We start from the raw sequence: 19,755 nt of genomic DNA, 5'->3' as shown, positions 1-19,755 counted from the left end.
CATGAAGCTCAAAATTGAGCTCAGGTACATCCTGTTTCCCCTGATCATCCTTGAGATGTTTCTGCAGCTTAATTGGAGTCCACCTGTGGTAAATTCAGTTGATTGGACATGATTTGGAAAGGCACACACCTGTCTATTTAAGGTCTCACAGTTGACAGTTCATGTCAGAGCACAAACCAAGCATGAAGTCAAAGGAATTGTCTGTATACCTCCGAGACTGGATTGTCTCGAGGAACAAATCTGGGGAAGGTTACAGACAAATTTCTGCTGCTTTGAAGGTCCCAATGAGCACAGTGACCTCCATCATCCGTAAGTGGATGAAGTTCGAAACCACCAGGACTCTTCCTAGAGCTGGCCTGCCATCTAAACTGAGCGATCGGGGGAGAAGGGCCTTAGTCAGGGAGGTGACCAAGAACCTGATGGTCACTCTGTCAGAGCTCCAGAGGTCCTCTGTGGAGAGAGGAGAACCTTCCAGAAGGACAACCATCTCTGCAGCAATCCAGACGGAAGCCACTCCTTAGTAAAAGGCACATGGCAGCCCTCATGGAGTTTGCCAAAAGGCACCTGAAGGACTCTCAGACCATGAGAAACAAAATTTTCTGGTCTGATGAGACAAAGATTGAACTCATTGGTGTGAATGCCAGGCATCACGTTTGGAGGAAACCAGGCAGCGTTCATCACTAGGCCAATACAATCCCTACAGTGAAGCATGGTGGTGGCAGCATCATGCTGTGGGGATGTTTTTCAGTAGTAGGAACTGGGATACTAGTCAGGATAAAGGGAAAGATGACTGCAACGATGTACAGAGACATCCTGGATGAAAACCTGCTCCAGAGCGCTCTTGACCTCAGACTGGGGCGATGGTTCATCTTTCAGCAGGACAGCCCAGATATCAAAGGAGTGGCTTCAGGACAACTCTGTGAATGTCCTTGAGTGGCCCAGCCAGAGCCCAGACTTGAATCCGATTGAACATTTCTGGAGAGATCTTAAAATGGCTGTTCACCAATGCTTCCCATCCAAACTGATGGAGCTTGAGAGGTGCTGCAAAGAGGAATGGGTGAAACTGGCCAAGGATAGGTGTGCCAAGCTTGTGGCATCATATTCAAGAAGACTTGAGGCTGTAAGTACTGGCAAAGGTGCATCGACAAAGTATTGAGCAAAGGCTGTGAATACATGTGATTTCTCAGTTTTGTTATATATACTAATAAAAGGCAAAGCCCTCACTGACAAACTCAGTCACTCAAGTCACTCACTCACTCACTCACTCACTCACTCACTCACTCACTCATCACTAATTCTCCAACTTCCTGTGTAGGTAGAAGGCTGAAATTTGGCAGGCTCATTCCTTACAGCTTACTTACAAAAGTTAGGCAGGTTTCATTTCAAAATTCTATGCGTAACAGTCATAACTGGAACCTTCTTTCGTACATATATACGGCCATAGCCTGCAGCTTGGTTGCCGTGTGAGGCGGAGTTGCGTACCGCTTCATCACGCCTCCCATGTAATTGAGTGCCTGCCCATATAAGGCCATCCATCGGCAGCAATCCAATAGACATACTGCCGGTAAATATTTGTGGGTGAAGGACTGTGCTTATGCAAACGAAGATGAGATAGTCATGGATGGAGTAGTGTTTGGCGCAAACTCAGGGAAAGTGCAAGAGAAACTTTTAAGTGCTAACATTAAATAAAGCGGTGGACATCGCAAAATCGCATGAGATAGCACAAGCACAGCTGAGAACCTTCGATGCATGTACTCCGACTGGCTCACGTGAACTGACTGTGAACGCAGTACACAGAGAACAAGGAAGAGCTCCAAAGAGCACTGAACAAAAAACTCATTACACAATTGAGAAGACAGCAAAAGAATATGAAGCGAGTGGCGCATGCATACAAGCATATTCATAAGTGCAAGCAGGGTATAAAGCTTAACTTTAAATTAGGTTCATAGACACGCTGCCGCTGGCGTTTGTCATGCCTAACACGAATATGATATTCGCAAGATAGATCGCACGAGATAGCACAAGCACAGCTGAGAAGCTTCGATGCATGTACTCCGAGCAGCTCATGTGAACTGACTTTGTTCTGGCTTTAACTACTGTGAAATAAACAGACATAAACTGGAAGCGTGAGTCTGTGCCTTTTAATAATCTCAAGAGAGAAACATGGTGGCAGTGTAGGTGACAGAACTGCGCCGAAAGTCACGCCAGTTTGCTGTTAAAAGTTCAGGACGCAGAGACGTTAACATGAAAGGAAAATGGAGGGTCTGAGACCGCTGCTGACATTAAGCCTCGATGCTAAAGACCTGGCGAAGTCATGGAGAACATGGAAGTTCAGATTATTTATAAAACTTGCAATGCCAGAGGCAGAGGAAAACACTAAGGTCAGATTATTCCGTTATTTTATTGGAGAGAGCGTCAGAGAATTGTGTCAGGCGCTGACCGGTGATGTAAGACCTGATGAGTTAACCATGAGCTTGATGATACGTAGATTTGATGAACATTACAACCCGAAAATAAACGAAACTGTAGAGAGGTACAGATTTTTTTCAAGAAATCAGGCAAGGGGAGAAAATATAGACAACTATGTCACAGATCTAAGAGTGTTAGCAGGCACATGCAATTTCGTGGAGATTAAAAGTTCCCTTATACGTGAACAAATTGTGTGCGGAACCAGTGATGCAAGTTTAGAGTGGTGCATACAAATATGCAGAGCCACAGAACTGTCGAAGGAGAACAGCAGAACAGTCACATGGGGTTCCCTATCCTATACTTCTCCCGATGCGTCTCTCTAAATCCTCCGTGCGGGAACATTATCTTAAGGCTTAACAATCCTATTGTTACACCTTCTACATGCATCTAACCGTCCTTATTATGGAGTCTTCCTTGCTTTACCGCTGGCTGCTTCTTTCCATTCACCTTCCCAGCTCTTTATTTAAACAGTTTTCCTTCTCACTTTTCCGCTCCTTCGCTGTCTTTTCCCTTTTCGTTCAAAATACGTGGCTCCTTGCCTTTAGCGATTTGGGTAGTGAACACTTCGATGAATGAAACCTGTTATCTTTACAATGGTTGACAAACACACAATGTAACTTGAACACAACACATCCTCCAAATACGAACCTGATTGAAAGAAATAATGATAATCAAATCCTTGATGACAGCAACACTCATAACAGTCACAAAACAATTACATTGACAATCAGGTTATGTTATTTTTTAAATGTTTCGTTTTCTTTTTCATAACTTCTTTAACACACTACTTCTCCGCTGCGAAGCGCGGGTATTTTGCTAGTGATTATATATACCAGAGACATTAAGTCCCAAATCATGAAGACCTTCAAAAAGCTGGTCCTGAACTATATGAGTCCATTTGTGAAAGACTACCTGGACCTACTGCAGTGTGATTACTGGGCAATAATTGTAGTAAAAGATTCAATTATCTATCAGCACAACAAGGCTTATTCCAGTCTAGGCAAAGCTGGCAGTCATGTAAGGAACTTACTATAGACTTTTGCAAGAGCAAAGACCCTCTTTGTTCAGTCACTGTTCAGGCAGTGGATGCAGAGGTGGTGCACTGCTTCAGGTACATCTCTGTGATGGCCAGGGTAATTTTTACTCTGTGGTGTGCTGCCTGTGAATATTATTTCAAGAGAGGCCTATCTATCTATCTATCTATCTATCTATCTATCTATCTATCTATCTATCTATCTATCTATCTATCTATCTATCTATCTATCTATCTATCTATCTATCTATCTATCTATCTATCTATCTATCTATCTATCGAGCATATATTGCCATCTGTTAATCAGAGAATGTCCTATCCTCCAGGCAATCCATTATGATGTCATTTACTTCCTAAGAAAAGGATCACATGTCACTAATATTCGCAGAGCCACCTGTCCTCTAACATCCTTTGAGGATATTGTACACTTCCTGCTAAACTGAAACTCATTCATTCCTGCACTTCTATCTTGCAGATTTTCCTTCTGGCATCCATGTGCACATACTGTGCATAGCACACCATCCTTAGTTGCCCAAGCTTTGCTAGTACCCTTATCCTTTGCAACCTCTTTCTAGCAGACCACCATTTTACAGTCCATGCCAGATAACTCACCTGTTCCACAAAGCAATCCTCTTTATGGTGACAAGAGCAGGCAGAGACAAGTGGGACTTTGTTGTATCCCCTGTTCTGAGAGTGGACCAGCTGCTTCTTTCTGCCAGCTCCTTCTTAGAAATTCTGTTTTTCAGCATCACAGAAGACTTTGGTAACACAGGCTGAGAAGAGAGATCTGAAGAAGGAGCATGGATGGAAAGTTCTGTAGCAGGAGCATGATGGGAATCAACCTCTTTGTGTTTAGTTTCCTCTAATGAGGGAGGGTTCAATTGGTCCTTTTGAAGTGGGTCATCAAAATGCAAGGTTCCCTCTGCAAGCAGCTCTTCAGATGCAGTTTCCAATGCAGTGTCATCCTTGACTTGAAAACTGACAGTCACTGAAGGTGGTTCTTCTTTAAGATCAGCAATCAGTAATGGGGAATCTGGAGTGAGGCTTTCCTGATCCTCAGGCCCAGCTACCTCCATGTTGCCTGTACTGCTCACACACTGACCTCATTTACTGACCAGAATCTTGTGCTATGATTGTCTTTCTTGTGTGTGCAAAGCTGAGTTGCAAACTTTCAACTATTCAATCAAGTGTTGTCATTTTGTTGCCATGACAGGCTGCCAGAAGGCTGGATTAAGTTACAAAAATATCTGCAGTTTCTTCTCCATGGAGTCCTACCTTTAATAGCTGGGCTGTCATGTTTTGAAGATTGATCATTAAGGCCATTCATACACTCCTGGAGCAAAGGGCAGGGCTTACAAGAGTGTCAGGCCGAAAAACTGGCCTTTGTGTTGTGTGTAACTGTTTAACCTAGATCTCCACTCCATTGTTCTCTAATTGGCAAGGTTAAAAGCTGAACAGATCAGCTGATCACCACACTGTTCTATTTGACTGCTGCATAACTACAGGAAAAAAAAAAATAAGCTTCAGTGCCACTAGTGTCCTCTGACTGAGTAATCAAGGGGGGAAACAAAATGTTCCACACTCCATCATAGCAGAAATTCTCTCAATTTTCCGACTTAACAAGTATCTCTTAGAGTGACCATATAGACTCTCACTACTGACAAATTGCTCTGACTGACTACTTGACCAGTTGAGCTATCAAAAGGTTGTGGTGCTAAGCACAACTTAATTATAATAAGCCAATAGAGATTAAAAAATCACAAACTAACTGCTCCCCCTCCTAACCTTTCACTTAGTAAAGCCAGTCAACACCAAAGCCACCTGAATTCTCACATTGTTCTGAGTAATAATTATGGTTTCACATTTATGGAACTGACCATTTGGACTGCCATACCACTATGCCAGAACAACTGACCAACTGGACTTCACCTCACTCAGGGAATCAACACATTGATCAAATCTTTGATAACTTATACAGCTCAGACTGACCATCACAGATTTTACAAATGTCAGTTGATAATGTTAAAGAAAGCAATCATGGTGTGAACATCTGTTACGCCTTCCATTCATGCTGTTCAGCTATCTTTACCAGTGTAATTAAGACAAGAAAACAGTTCAAGGTTTGGGGTTTTTAGCCCCATATACAGCAATAAAAGAATTTTGTCAGTCGTTCTTTACAAAACTCAAAAGACACTGAAGGGAGGGAAGACGGACATTTTATGTGGGCGGACCGGATATTGAAGTGAGGTATGTTGGGATAGGTGTGATGGATTCTGGGATCTGTGACATCATCTTGGGTCATCAGAGGGAATACGTAGACCCGAAAGTGTGCTTTTCTCATAACAGTCTGGGCGTTTACGGCTTTGTCGCCTCTGTCCTTCTAAGGAAGGAAAGAAAGACATGTTAATACACTGTCGTTGTCCCCCATGGGGACCTTTCCGAAGCATACCGGGTCGATTAGCTGTTCCCCAAGAGCTTGTGCGTGACAACAGGCAAAGGCAACTGACTGGCAAACACCTGATGACCATTCAAGTTCTACTTACTTAAACTTTACTACTTAAACTGACTCAAGTATGAAATTCCATAACTTATTCTAATTCTTGTTTTGCTTTGGTGAAAGTTGTAGAAGTTTCTGCTTACCCTTATGATTTTGAATTTGTTCATGTCATCCTATTATTATATTTTATTGATCCTTGCTTGACCTTTAAAATGTTTTTGATATTTTGCCCACTTATGTTTCTATATTTTTCAGTCCACTTCTCTCCACTTAAAATCCATCTAACAAAAACACTGGCAGCATCCCTCATCTGTGTAATCTGGCACAAGGCTTTTACGCACACTTAAAGGATAAGTTCAACTTAAGTTTATCTCCTTACATTTATTATATATAATATTTTCCACATGAAATTGTGTTCTAAAGCTAAGCATTTTTATAAATTTTAAAAAGATCTTGTCTGCTTTTGGATCTTACAAATGAGAATAACGAATACATGGATCAATAGTTGAACAGAAAAGCCTTAAAAGTTGCCAAGTATGCCCACTTTAAGGTAGCAAAGCTTTTGATTTAAGAAAATATGCCTTCTGCATTTATGAGGCATCCTTGTGATAATGAAAGGAAATAAGGAATAATTTGTTTTAGCATGGATTCTTAATACCATTTCTCTTGAGGTAAGAATATATTTCTTGTTCGCTTGTCTGCTCACAATGGCCATCATCAGTGGAGTTATGACAACTCAACAAGCCCTCAGCATCAAGCTTTATTCTGCTTATAATCCTACTTTGGCATCTGCAATTCTATTTCTCTCTTTTCACCCATTTTATTCTGTGTTGTTATTTTAAATACCCTGAAAAGTGTGATTCACACCAAGTGGAGGTGTTGTGAAAGCAGCATATAACAATTTCATTAGATTTTGTACACATAACAATAAATCTGAAGTGAACTGATTACACTACATTGTATTTTCACTATAAGCCTTAGCTTTTTGAAAGCCAGCTGTATGTAGAATGCATGATAAATTAATGCATGCATTATAAAACAAATAAAAACGAAAAAAGCAGAGTGCGCAATTAAACAGATTGAAAGGACGCAAACCAATTGCCAACTTTTTTAATGCACAATGAGTCACTCTTGCTGAGGATATGTAGTAAAAAATACTTACTGACATTCATTAATACCAACCAATCTTTACATACATAGGGAAAATGTGTAAAACAGGAATGACAGTCTCTGTTACCAGGAAGCTGGTATAAAAGAAGCTCTGCAAGCAGCAGTGGCAGTGGCAGCAGCAGCAGGAGGAATGCAGACAAAGCACTTGAAGAGCACTTCAGATGCTTCTCCTGGATGCTAGAGTCCACCAAACAGGGGATTGTTTATCAAAAGTGAAGAGCTCAGAACAAAATACAAGCTAATTACAGAGATTACAAAAACTTAACAGTTAATGTCAGAAATTCACCAAACAAGAAAGCCTTCAAATGCCAAATAAGGGATTGATGTAGTCAGAATTATGAATGATAGCTTGTTCCATCAGCTAGGAGCTATGCATGAAAGAGCCTGGACTAAAGTTTAATACACTGTAAAGGTGCCATCACCAGATGTTGTTCATCAGTAGACCTGAGTGGTCAAGAACATTAGAACAACCTAGACAAGAATAGCATCTGTTTTATCTTGGTAGTGTATATATATATATATATATATATATATATATATATATATATATATATATATATATATATATATATATATATATATACACATATATATATATACATATATATATATATATACTGCTCAAAAGAATTAAAGGAACACTTTTTAATCAGAGTATAGCATAAAGTCAATGAAACTTATGGGATATTAATCTGGTCAGTTAAGTAGCAGAGGGTGTTGTTAATCAGGTTCAGCTGCTGTGGTGTTAATGAAATTAACAACAGATGCACTAGAGGGGCAAAAATGAGATGGCCCCAAAACAGGAATGGTTTAACAGGTGGAGGCCACTGACATTTTTCCCTCCTCATCTTTTCTGACTGTTTCTTCACTAGTTTTGCATTTGGCTACAGTCAGTGTCACTACTGGCAGCATGAGGCGATACCTGGACCCTACAGAGGTTGCACAGGTAGTCCAACTTCTCCAGGATGGCACATCAATACGTGTCATTGCCAGAAGGTTTGCTGTGTCTCCTGCACAGTCTCAAGGGCATGGAGGAGATTCTAGGAGACAAGCAGTTACTCTAGGAGAGATGGAGAGGGCCATAGAAGGTCCATAACCCATCAGCAGGACCAGTATCTGCTCCTTTGGGCAAGGAGGAACAGGATGAGCACTGCCAGAGCCCTACAAAATGACCTCCAGCAGGCCACTGGTGTGAATGTCTCTGACCAAACAACCAGAAAGACTTCATGAGGGTGACCAAGGGCCCCATGTCCTCTAATGGGCCCTGAGCTCACTGCCCAGCAGCATGCAGCTCGATTGGCATTCGCCATAGAATACCAGAATTGGCAGATGCACCACTGGTGCCCTGTGCTTTTTACAGATGAGAGCAGGTTCACCCTGAGCACGTGACAGAAGTGAAAGGGTCTGGAGAAGCCATGGAGAACATTATGCTGCCTGTAACATCATTCAGCATGAGCAGTTTGGTGGTGGGTTAATGATTGTCTGGGGAGGCATATCCATGGAGGGTCACACAGACCGCTACAGGCTTGACAAAGACACCTTGGCTGCCATTAGGTATCAGGATGAAATCCTTGGACCCATTGTCAGACCCTATGCTGGTACAGTGGCTCCTGGTGCACGACAATTCCTGGCCTCATGTGGTGAGAGTATGCAGGCAGTTCCTGGAGGATGAAGGAATTGATACCATTGACTGGCCACCACACTTTCCTGACCTAAATCCAATAGAACACCTCTGGGACATTATGTTTTGGTCCATCCAATGCCACCAGGTTGCACCTCAGACTGTCCAGGAGCTCAGTGATGCCCTGGTCCAGATCTGGGAGGAGATCCCCCACAACACCATCTGTCATCTCATTAGAAGCATGCACTGATGTTGTCAGGCATGTATACAAGAACACAGGGGCCATACAAAGTGCTGCGTACAATTTTGAGTTGCTGCAATTAAATTTTGGCAAAATGGACTAGCCTGCCACATAATTTTTCACTCTGATTTTTGGGGCGTCTTTGAATTCAGGGCTCTGCAGGTTGATCATTTTCATTTCCATCAAACGATGTGGCATCCTTTCGTTCCTAACACATTACCCAGTCTATATCAGTATAGATATCCAGGAGGATTTCTTTTTCCCATTGAGATCTGATGTGTTTTCAAAGTGTTCCTTTAATTTTTGAGCAGTTTATATATATATATATATATATATATATATATATATATATATATATATATATTGCTCTACTTTCCCCTATTTTATTATTAATATGTAGCCTTAGAATACCTAATCTCACAGACTTACCACTGTTTATAAGGTGTTATTGTATATAATTTATCCCCACCTTCCCTTCCATATCTATAGCCTCAGGCAATTAGATGTAGTAAAAAGACAAGCAGGAGTTAAGTTACACATAAAATAATGTATTCCTGATAATATTCATAAATGGTAACAAAATGCAAAGTACATTTGAATATTGGCAACCATACAACCTGATTAAATGGTGATATGTAATTCAGGTGGCACACAGACTTGTAGTTACTTAAAATATCTCTAGTTAACGCATCATTGGTGCTCAGCTTTCAGCCAACTTGTCAGTTCAATATGGCTCCAAGCTGTGCTCTCCATTGTGTTGTCTTCTTCATCAGATGTTAGTAACAGAGATGCTTCTTCATCATATGTTGTAGTAAGAGAGAGAGAGAGTGAGATAAAGCAAGCAAATTTATGGGTTTTCTGTCCAACCCCTACAGCCAATAGGACATCATGGTACTTAAAGGCCTCTGAGACAAGCCACTTCCAAACAGCCATACCTCAGACCAATGGGGAAAATAGAACATCTTAACACCTGCCCCCAAACCATATGTTAAACATCCTGGCTTCCTTGTTGGGGGTTGAAAGACTTTAGCAGAGAAATACTCATCCTCCCTCAACTCTGTTAAAAAATTCAAAGATACTTAGTTGTAAGCGGGTTGGGTTGGGTTGTGGGGGTGGGGGTTGTGGGGTTGGGGGGAGTTGGCGAACAAACACGAATGCCTCTCACCAAAGTAACACTAAATTACATTGCTTTGCCTAAATTATAAATAAAGACATACAAAACATTTATCAAGTTATATGCAAAATCTTACATCACAACAGCATCATTCTGCCCAACAAAGCTTGCCAATCCTATCCACTTAATTCTTCTAAAATAACATCAAGCCAAGTTTTGAAAGTCATTTAAGTCCTACTGCCTACCATGCTATTTGGTAGCTTATTACAAGAATATATGGTTTTCTTTCTAAAGAAAAACTTTGTAATGTCTGTGCAAAATTTACCCTTAACAAGTTTCCAACTGTGTCTCTGTGTTCTTGATGAACTCATTTTAAAATAACAGTCTCGATCCACTGTATAATTCCGTTCGGAATTTTTTTAACACTTCAATCATGTGACCTGTTAATCTTCTTTTACTTAAACTGAAAAGGCTCAGCTCTTTTAATCTTTCTTCATAATTAATTCATCCCCTGTAGCCCTGGGATGAGCCTAGGTGCTCTTCTCTGGACCCTTTCGAATGCTATTTTGTCCTCTTTATAGCATGTAGACCAAGATTGCACACAGTACAACAGATGAAGCCTCACCGGTGCATTATAAAGCTTGAGCATACCTTCCTTGGACTCATTCCATACACCGTGCGATATACTCTAACATTCTGTTAGGATTCCTATTAGCTTCTGAACACTGTCTGGAAGATAATAGCATAGAGTTCACTACAAATCCTAAATCCTTTTGATAAATTTTCCTCTCAATTTTCAGACCTCCCATTGTGTATTCAAACCTAACATTTTTATTTGCTATGTGTAATGCTTTACATTTACTGACTTTAAACTTCATCTGCCACAAATCTGCCCAAGCCTGTATGCTGCCCAAGTCCTTTTGTAGTGATTTAAAGGATTCCAGGTTTTCTGCCAATCTATCAATCTTGGTATCATCTTCAAACTTAACTTTAAGAACATGAGGGTAAATGTTATCTGGTCCTGGTGATGTGTTTGATTTCAGCCTATTTAATCTGAGCAGTACTTCTCCCTCTACAATTTCCAAATCAATCAGTATGTCCTAAGTAATTCCATTTACTACTAGGAGGTTATCTACTTTCTCCCTTGTAAATACCTAATGAAAAATACTTATTTAGAGCCTCCACTATTTCACTGTCTATATATTTTAATTCCCCTTTACTTTACCTGATGCACTTCACCTCCTCCTTAACAGATCTTTTACTGCTAAATTGATCTCTTACAACTAGGAGCATAACAGGAAGCCAATGTAGTGATCTGAATAGAGGTTTAACATGTAAAAACCTCAGCTGGTTGAACACCAGACATGCCACTGCATTTTCATTTATCTGCAGTGGCTTGGTGACACATAACTGTTCTCACATCAGCAGTCATTTGCAATAGTCCAGGCATGACAAGACTAAAGCCTGGACCAGGAGCTGTGCAGTATACTCTGTTAAATATGATCTGATCTTGAGGATATTGTACAGAGGAAATATACAAGACTGAGAGACTGTCGCAACATGGTCCTTGAAAAATAGCGGGTCATCCACCCTACTGACTTGGCAGATGTTAGTGATAATGAACCAAACTGAACCGAGATGGGTTGCTGAACAGATGGACAAACTCAGACAACAAGAAATCCATCTTTGCCAGGTGGAGCTATAGATGGTGTTCTTTCATGACAGGTTACATAAAGAAATTATGGCTAATGCCACATGATCCACTGGTAGGAATGACAGTTACGGTTGTGTATCATCAGCATAGCACTGAAAACAGAAACCATGCGACGGGATAGTAGGGCCTAGTAAGGAGGCAGTGGGGAGTCCCAGTGAGTCCATAGTTAAAGAAGGTGGTTTTAAATTTCCACCTAAAAGCACTGGCATACAATGACTGCCTAGCCTCTACTGTGGAGTTACAAAAGCTTAATCACAAAATGCATTCCTCAAGAATGTCAGTAGTTAATTTTATCCTGGACAGTAAGTAAATAATATGCTAATTTAAAAGCAACATAGTTTAACCGTCCAAAGTCATAGTACTAACTAACAGTTTTCAAAGGGAAACAATAATTAATGCCAATAATTAACCAGAATACCATGTGCTAGTGATATAACTAATATTATAAAGTAGAAAATAATTAAAGAAACATATCATGAATATGTAATAAATAATCCGTGACTTAACTCCAAATTTTACAGATAAAATGATCAGAATAATGAAAATCAATAAAATTTGAAATCTAAACCAAAGCTTCAGAGAAGATTAAAACTCCAGAACAGCAATCCATACTGTTATAGCGAACATTTCCCATAACATTCTGTTTGGAATGATACAGTGAAACAAAGGTTTCCCAAATATAGCTCCATCCATGCCTACAACAATTGGGTGAAAGTTGCACAACAAATACTGCAACAAGACCAAAAATTGCTAGGGGCTGTACAATTTTAAAGCACAAAGAGTACTGAAGAATTAGGAAAGGCTAGAAAGAAAGATGTTGTTTAAGCAAAAGAATCCAGACAGTAATGTTGCAAGACAACATTGCACCTTTTTTTAATTTTAATAACTACACCTATTACGTAACATATGTTAAATTAGCATTAAAAATAAATTACTGAACACATGAAACAATAAGTAAATAACTTAAATGGCTTAAAAGGTCAAATATAATGATCATAGCCATTGGCAGGGATCATGCAAAGTGTTACTTAAAAATAAATGGTGCAAAAGAAAAATGATGGCATTGCCTTTAGATATGGGCACGTCATTTCAATGGCCACACCTTTCATGTGCTATTTCTCTTTAGCCACACCTCCTATTGCTGTGACGGGTTTGGAGTTTGCTGTAATGTTAAAAGAATCTCCTGATGTTTAGTCCGTTTTTGGCTATTGAATCTTTTACCTTATATTTCTCCCAGTGACATTTATGAATTAAGGGACAGTGCAGCACAGTTCCACCAAATACTGTGAAAATTAAGTGATACACTTCTGTAAGTAATCTAACGGACTAATACATTTTTCCACATTTTCAACCACCATAGTGCAATAGAAAATGTTGTGCTTTTATGTGAAATTGTATTTCTGCTCAATGCTGCAATCCTGTTTTCGATTTTATTTAACCTGCAGTTTTCTATTGTTACACCTACAAGTATGTGTGTATGTGCAACTTCAACCCCCCAGTTTAGTAATGGGTTTTGAAGGCCACAGCCCTTTATTCTTACCATTAAAATAAGGACTGTCTTCTTCTTTTTTTTTCTAGTCATATATTTGACCTTCCATTCTAAGCTTTTGTCAGTCAAGGCTTATGCAGTGCAAGCCAGGTCAGAAATGCAAAAGTCTAATAACATTTCCACCATTAAAGATAATCAGAAAGAAAAAAACCGGGAACACATCAAGAAAAAGACATTAAGCTGGCATCTTCATCTTTATCTACTATTGAAGAGGACTACCCAAAAAAGCTACTGTACATTTGAAAAACCTACTGTATATTTTGTAAAAGTTATGTTTAATTTATTTCACTTGGAGTTTATGGCTGAGGTTTAATAAGACACATAAAAAATATGATATGTAAGTTAGTCTGTAGTCAAGGCTGTAACCAGTAGGACAATCCTATTGTTCATCCAGCCTAAAAACTGAAACTATTGAAGCAATAAAATATTTATCTGGAAATTGCATCCATATATCACAAACAACACATTTTGTAGTTCCTCTCTGAAATCTTGTATTACTTGGAAGGGCATGGCACTGACCTTAACACTGTCAAGTTTATTACGTCACACACCGCACACTGCTGACAATCCATATATACTTAAAACATAGCGACTGTAAACAAAATTTTCATAAAATGGCACCCATAGGAATCAATAATAACATTGTGGTAAAATGTGGTTACACATGAATTTGATAAAACAATAAAGAAAAATACACTGAAAAATATGGTCAAGCCTCTCCTGTAGTAAAAACACTCAAAAATTCCATGACTTCATTGACAAGATTCCAGCAGTATGATACCTCTGTTTCAAAGAAATGAAAAGGTTCTGACGTGGAAAGAACAGACAAGTAGAAAGTCATATTTTCAATTTTTTGCCTATTGGGTAAATACCTGGTTTCAGAGTGGTTAACACTGCTACCAGGTAGTCCCAGAGACATGAATTCATGTTGTGCAGTATGTGTACTCTGCATGTTCTGTTTGTGTTATTATGCCGTGCCTGTTGTCCCCTCAAAGTCATTTATTTCTAAAAAATGAGATGTTATTGTTTCAATTTCATTAAACAAAACTTATTTATACAACATATTCCAATATGAAGAATAATTCAAGGTGCTTTACAAAATCGCAATAAGTAGATAAACAAGACAAACAATAATCAAACTAATTATATTAAGGGACAGATAGTGGGAAAAGAAAAAAAGAAAACTCCAACAGAGAGAAAAAAAAAAATAAATCTCTTGAGTTCTGCAATCAAAAGAGACAGCCAGTGCTGACGTCATCAGGGACAGGACTTCAGTGTTGTTCTTCCTCCATCAGCCTTGGGGAATTTGGTCCAGAAGGTGCTGCAAAAGACAAACAACATAATTAGTCACAAATTTAGGAAAAAACAGATTAAAAAAGTAAGTTTTAAAAATGACTTAAACTACTCTGTCATGCTGATGTGATATTTGGTAAATAATTCCAAATTTTTTGAGCATAGAAACTAAAAGTAGTCTCACCACTTTTTATGTTTTATTCTCGAAACAGCAATCAAAGCAGAATTGCAGGATCTATGCTTACAATAGAAAGTGTAATATTTCAAGCTATTTGTAAATGCAAGATTATTCTGATGCCTTATAAACAATGATCTTTCTTGGCAGACTTGGAGTGCATTGCAGTAATCTAAATGTTTCAAGAAAAAGACATATCAACTTTTTTACATCCTCTAAAGTATTAAAGGACCAACCAGAAGCTGTATTTCTTAAATGAAAAAATGCAGATCTGGTAACATAATTATTTTGAGATTTAAAATGAAGTTCTGAATCTAAATTAACTCCAAGATTTCTTACCTCCTTTTTTTTTTACTAATTTCCAGTTCTTCTAAATTAGGCCGTTAGTGGCCAGTTTATTTTCCTGTGCACAGATGTCAAACCTTTTACTTTGTTTAATGTTTAAATCAATACTGCTGTGTTTAGACAGATGATGCCGATGCCACATTGATCTGATGCCACCTAGGACAGTCCAGGCATCCCTTTTATTAATTTTTTTTTTGTCATGCCAACAGTTTGTGAACTTGTCTCTGTAGTCATTAGTAAAGCATGGACAGATATTCTCGTATGCAGATGACACCCAGTTATACCTTTCATTTAAATCAAATGAAGTTTCTCCGATGTTATCATTAATTAGCTGTGTTAGTGAATTAAAGGAGTGGATGGATGAGAACTACTTGTCTTTAAACACAAATAAAACAGAGATATTAATTGTTGGAAGGAATGTCGCTGATCACAACAATATTTTCTCTTCATTTAAATCAGTTGGAATCACCTTTACTTTTACTGAATCAGCCCGCAATCTAGGAGTTATCTTTGACTCTAGCATGTCATTTAAAGCGCTTATTACAAAGTTGTCCATATCATGTTTCTTCCATCTTAAAAATGTTGGGAAATTAAGGTGCTTTCTAATTAAACAGTATTCTGAGAAAGTAATTCATGCATTTATTTCTAGTAGGACTGACTACTGCAATGCAGTGTTCACTGGATGTTCAAACTGTTCTTTATACAGCCTCCAGTTAATCCAAAATGCTGCTGCAAGATATATTACAAGAACAAGAAAATACGAACACATAATTCCAGTTCTTAAATCCTTACACTGGCTCCTGGTTAATTTTAGGGCAGATTTCAAAATCCTCCTTTTAACATATAAAGCATTAAATGGCCAAGGTCTGGCTTACTTGTCTGAACTTATCATAACTTACAAACCAGAGTGCACATAAAGATCTCAAGATGCCGGTCTGCTTATGATTCCAAGGAGTAAAAAAATAACAGTGGGAGGTCAAGCTTTTAGTTACACGGCCCCTAAACTTTGGAAGGGTCTGCCTGCTACTATAAGGGATGCCCCTTCGGTCTCAGCTTTTAAATCCCAGCTGAAGACTCACTACTTCAGTTTAGCATATCTTGACTGTGCAGACTCTATCTCTGTTGATAGTTATTAGCACTAAAACAAAAGTAACATGATAATTATAATTGGATACTAATCCTCACCTGTTCTGTTTCTCTTCTCGGTACTCATATGTGGCACTTGGTGCCACGGCCCACCTGCCAAGTTGTTTTGCCTGCCTTAGGTAAAGTCATCCCTGATGGAGGATAGCAGGAATCGCGGGAAAGAGGGGTCCTTTCATCGGATTGGCTGGCCCAGTGCTGTTTCAGCTGTGGATTGGCCAAATGGGGGAGGCAGCTTGATGGCTGAGGTCTCTAGGACTCTAAACAAATCCAAATCATATTATGTGATATCATCTACTGTTTAAATTTGCTCCATACCTGTAAAATTTTTATTTTTATACTGTATTGAGGATTTGTTCTGTTCTGTGTATTGTATCGTATTGACCCCTTTCTTTTTGACACCCACTGCACGCCCAACCTACCTGGAAAGGGGTCTCTTTTTGAACTGCCTTTCCCAAGGTTTCTTCCATTTTTTCCTACAAGAGTTTTACCTTGTCTTCTTAGAGAGTCAAGGCTGGGATGCTGTCAAGAGGCAGGGACTGTTAAAGCCCATTGCGGCACTTCTTGTGTGATTTTGGGCTATACAAAAATAAATTGTATTGTATTGTATTGTACACTCACCTAAAGGATTATTAGGGACACCTGTTCAATTTCTCTTTAATGCAATTATCTAATCAACCAATCACATGGCAGTTGCTTCAATGCATTTAGGGGTGTGGTCCTGGTCAAGACAATCTCCTGAACTCCAAACTGAATGTCAGAATGGGAAAGAAAGGTGATTTAAGCAATTTTGAGCGTGGCATGGTTGTTGGTGCCAGACAGGCCGGTCTGAGTATTTCACAATCTGCTCAGTTACTGGGATTTTCACGCACAACCATTTCTAGGGTTTACAAAGAATGGTGTGAAAAGGGAAAAACATCCAGTATGCGGCAGTCCTGTGGGCGAAAATGCCTTGTTGATGCTAGAGGTCAGAGGAGAATGGGCCGACTGATTCAAGCTGATAGAAGAGCAACGTTGACTGAAAGAATCACTCGTTACAACCGAGGTATGCAGCAAAGCTTTTGTGAAGCCACAACACGCACAACCTTGAGGCGGATGGGCTACAACAGCAGAAGACACCACCGGGGACCACTCATCTCCACTACAAATAGGAAAAAGAGGCTACAATTTGCACAAGCTCACCAAAATCGGACAGTTGAAGACTGGAAAAATGTTGCCTGGTCTGATGAGTCTCGATTTCTGTTGAGACATTCAAATGGTAGAGTCCGAATTTGGCGTAAACAGAATGAGAACATGGATCCATCATGCCTTGTTACCACTGTGCAGGCTGGTGGTGGTGGTGGTGTAATGGTGTGGGGGATGTTTTCTTGGCACACTTTAGGCCCCTTAGTGCCAATTGGGCATTGTTTAAATGCCACGGGCTACCTGAGCATTGTTTCTGACCATGTCCATCCCTTCATGACCAACATGTACCCATCCTCTGATAGCTACTTCCAGCAGGATAATGCACCATGTCACAAAGCTCGAATCATTTCAAATTGGTTTCTTGAGAATGACAATGAGTTCACTGTACTAAAATGACCCCCACAGTCACCAGATCTCAACCCAATAGAGCATCTTTGGTATGTGGTGGAACGGGAGCTTAGTGCCTTGGATGTGCATCCCACAAATCTCCATCAACTGCAAGAGGCTATCCTATCAATATGGGCCAACATTTCTAAAGAATGCTTTCAGCACCTTGTTGAATCAATGCCACGTAGAATTAAGGCAGTTCTGAAGGTGAAAGGGGGTCAAACACCATATTAGTATGGTGTTCCTAATAATCCTTTAGGTGAGTGTATATTATTATATAGGTAAGTTAATGTTAATTTTAGAGAAGTCTTCACACAAAAATTACACTAAGTTCTAGTGCTGTTTTATTTTTGTTTTTCTGTGTTTACAAACTCTTACAATATTGCCTGGCATTTTACCATCACTATGACTCCAATAATTTATTTTTTAATAAGCAGGTACCCATCTTCTTCCTTGACCATGTCTCGTCATCTTTTGTCTGGCAGCATCATGTCACCAGACACTTTATTTTTCTTACATTTACTGGATCAAGATGATCTCCCTCTTCAACGCCCACTAAAAGAACCAAAAAGAGGGTGAAAATCCATTATAGGCTGGTTTGTGTGGGCAGTGATGTGCTAGAGATTCACACGATTTTTTAGGCTTACTAGCAGAGATTTATCACATACGTAGCAGAATCAACACACCTTAAAAAATTCATCAGAGCCCTCTGATCTGTAAGAATGAGTGTTTTGCTGTTCACAGGTGGCAGACATCAGTATGGCAAAGAGGAGCTGTGTAGAACTGGGCAGTTCTGACACTTTTTTTTATTTCTGAGGTTAAGTGTGTTAAGTGTACCAGAACCACAAGAAAGGTTCATTTAATTTCCTGTGCAAATCAGGATTTGTCTTGGATGAATGAAAATTCTACCAAGCACTACAGTAACTGTATATATCAAGTTTAATTATTTTTGAAGACTGTCTTCTAATTAAAAAAACTGGTTTGAATGAATCCTGCAGCCACTGCAGCTCTCCGGGACCATGAGTGAAGATTCCTGACCTGCAGGATGACATTTACAGTGGTGTGAAAAACTATTTGCCCCCTTCCTGATTTCTTATTCTTTTGCATGTTTGTCACACAAAATGTTTCTGATCATCAAACACATTTAACCATTAGTCAAATATAACACAAGTAAACACAAAATGCAGTTTTTAAATGATGGTTTTTATTATTTAGTTTGAAAAAAAAATCCAAACCTACATGGCCCTGTGTGAAAAAGTAATTGCCCCCTGAACCTAATAACTGGTTGGGCCACCCTTAGCAGCAATAACTGCAATCAAGCGTTTGTGATAACTTGCAATGAGTCTTTTACGGCGCTCTGGAGGAATTTTGGCCCACTCATCTTTGCAGAATTGTTGTAATTCAGCTTTATTTGAGGGTTTTCTAGCATGAACCACCTTTTAAGGTCATGCCATAGCATCTCAATTGGATTCAGGTCAGGACTTTGACTAGGCCACTCCAAAGTCTTCATTTTGTTTTTCTTCAGCCATTCAGAGGTGGATTTGCTGGTGTGTTTTGGGTCATTGTCCTGTTGCAGCACCCAAGATCGCTTCAGCTTGAGTTGACGAGCAGATGGCCGGACATTCTCCTTCAAGATTTTTTGGTAGACAGTAGAATTCATGGTTCCATCTATCACAGCAAGCCTTCCAGGTCCTGAAGCAGCAAAACAACCCCAGACCATCACACTACCACCACCATATTTTACTGTTGGTATGATGTTCTTTTTCTGAAATGCTGTGCTCCTTTTACGCCAGATGTAACGGGACATTTGCCTTCCAAA

General features: G+C 39.5%; 1 protein-coding gene across 1 annotated transcript in view; it reads right to left on the bottom strand.

The window, feature by feature from the left end:
* LOC120534912 (protein STPG3-like) overlaps positions 1-4,578 on the bottom strand; it is a 39,777-nt gene extending 35,199 nt beyond the window's left edge. The window contains exon 1 of the mRNA XM_039762418.1: positions 4,115-4,578. Coding sequence (XP_039618352.1) covers positions 4,115-4,578 — 464 coding nt within the window. The remainder of the gene's footprint in view (positions 1-4,114) is intronic.
* Positions 4,579-19,755: the final 15,177 nt, after the last annotated feature.

The sequence above is a fragment of the Polypterus senegalus genome, chromosome 9 (assembly GCF_016835505.1).
Source record: "Polypterus senegalus isolate Bchr_013 chromosome 9, ASM1683550v1, whole genome shotgun sequence".
NCBI classification, from domain to species: Eukaryota; Metazoa; Chordata; class Cladistia; order Polypteriformes; family Polypteridae; genus Polypterus; species Polypterus senegalus.
The sequence above is the reverse complement of the archived record's forward strand: the minus strand, read 5'-3'. Positions and strand labels throughout refer to the sequence as shown.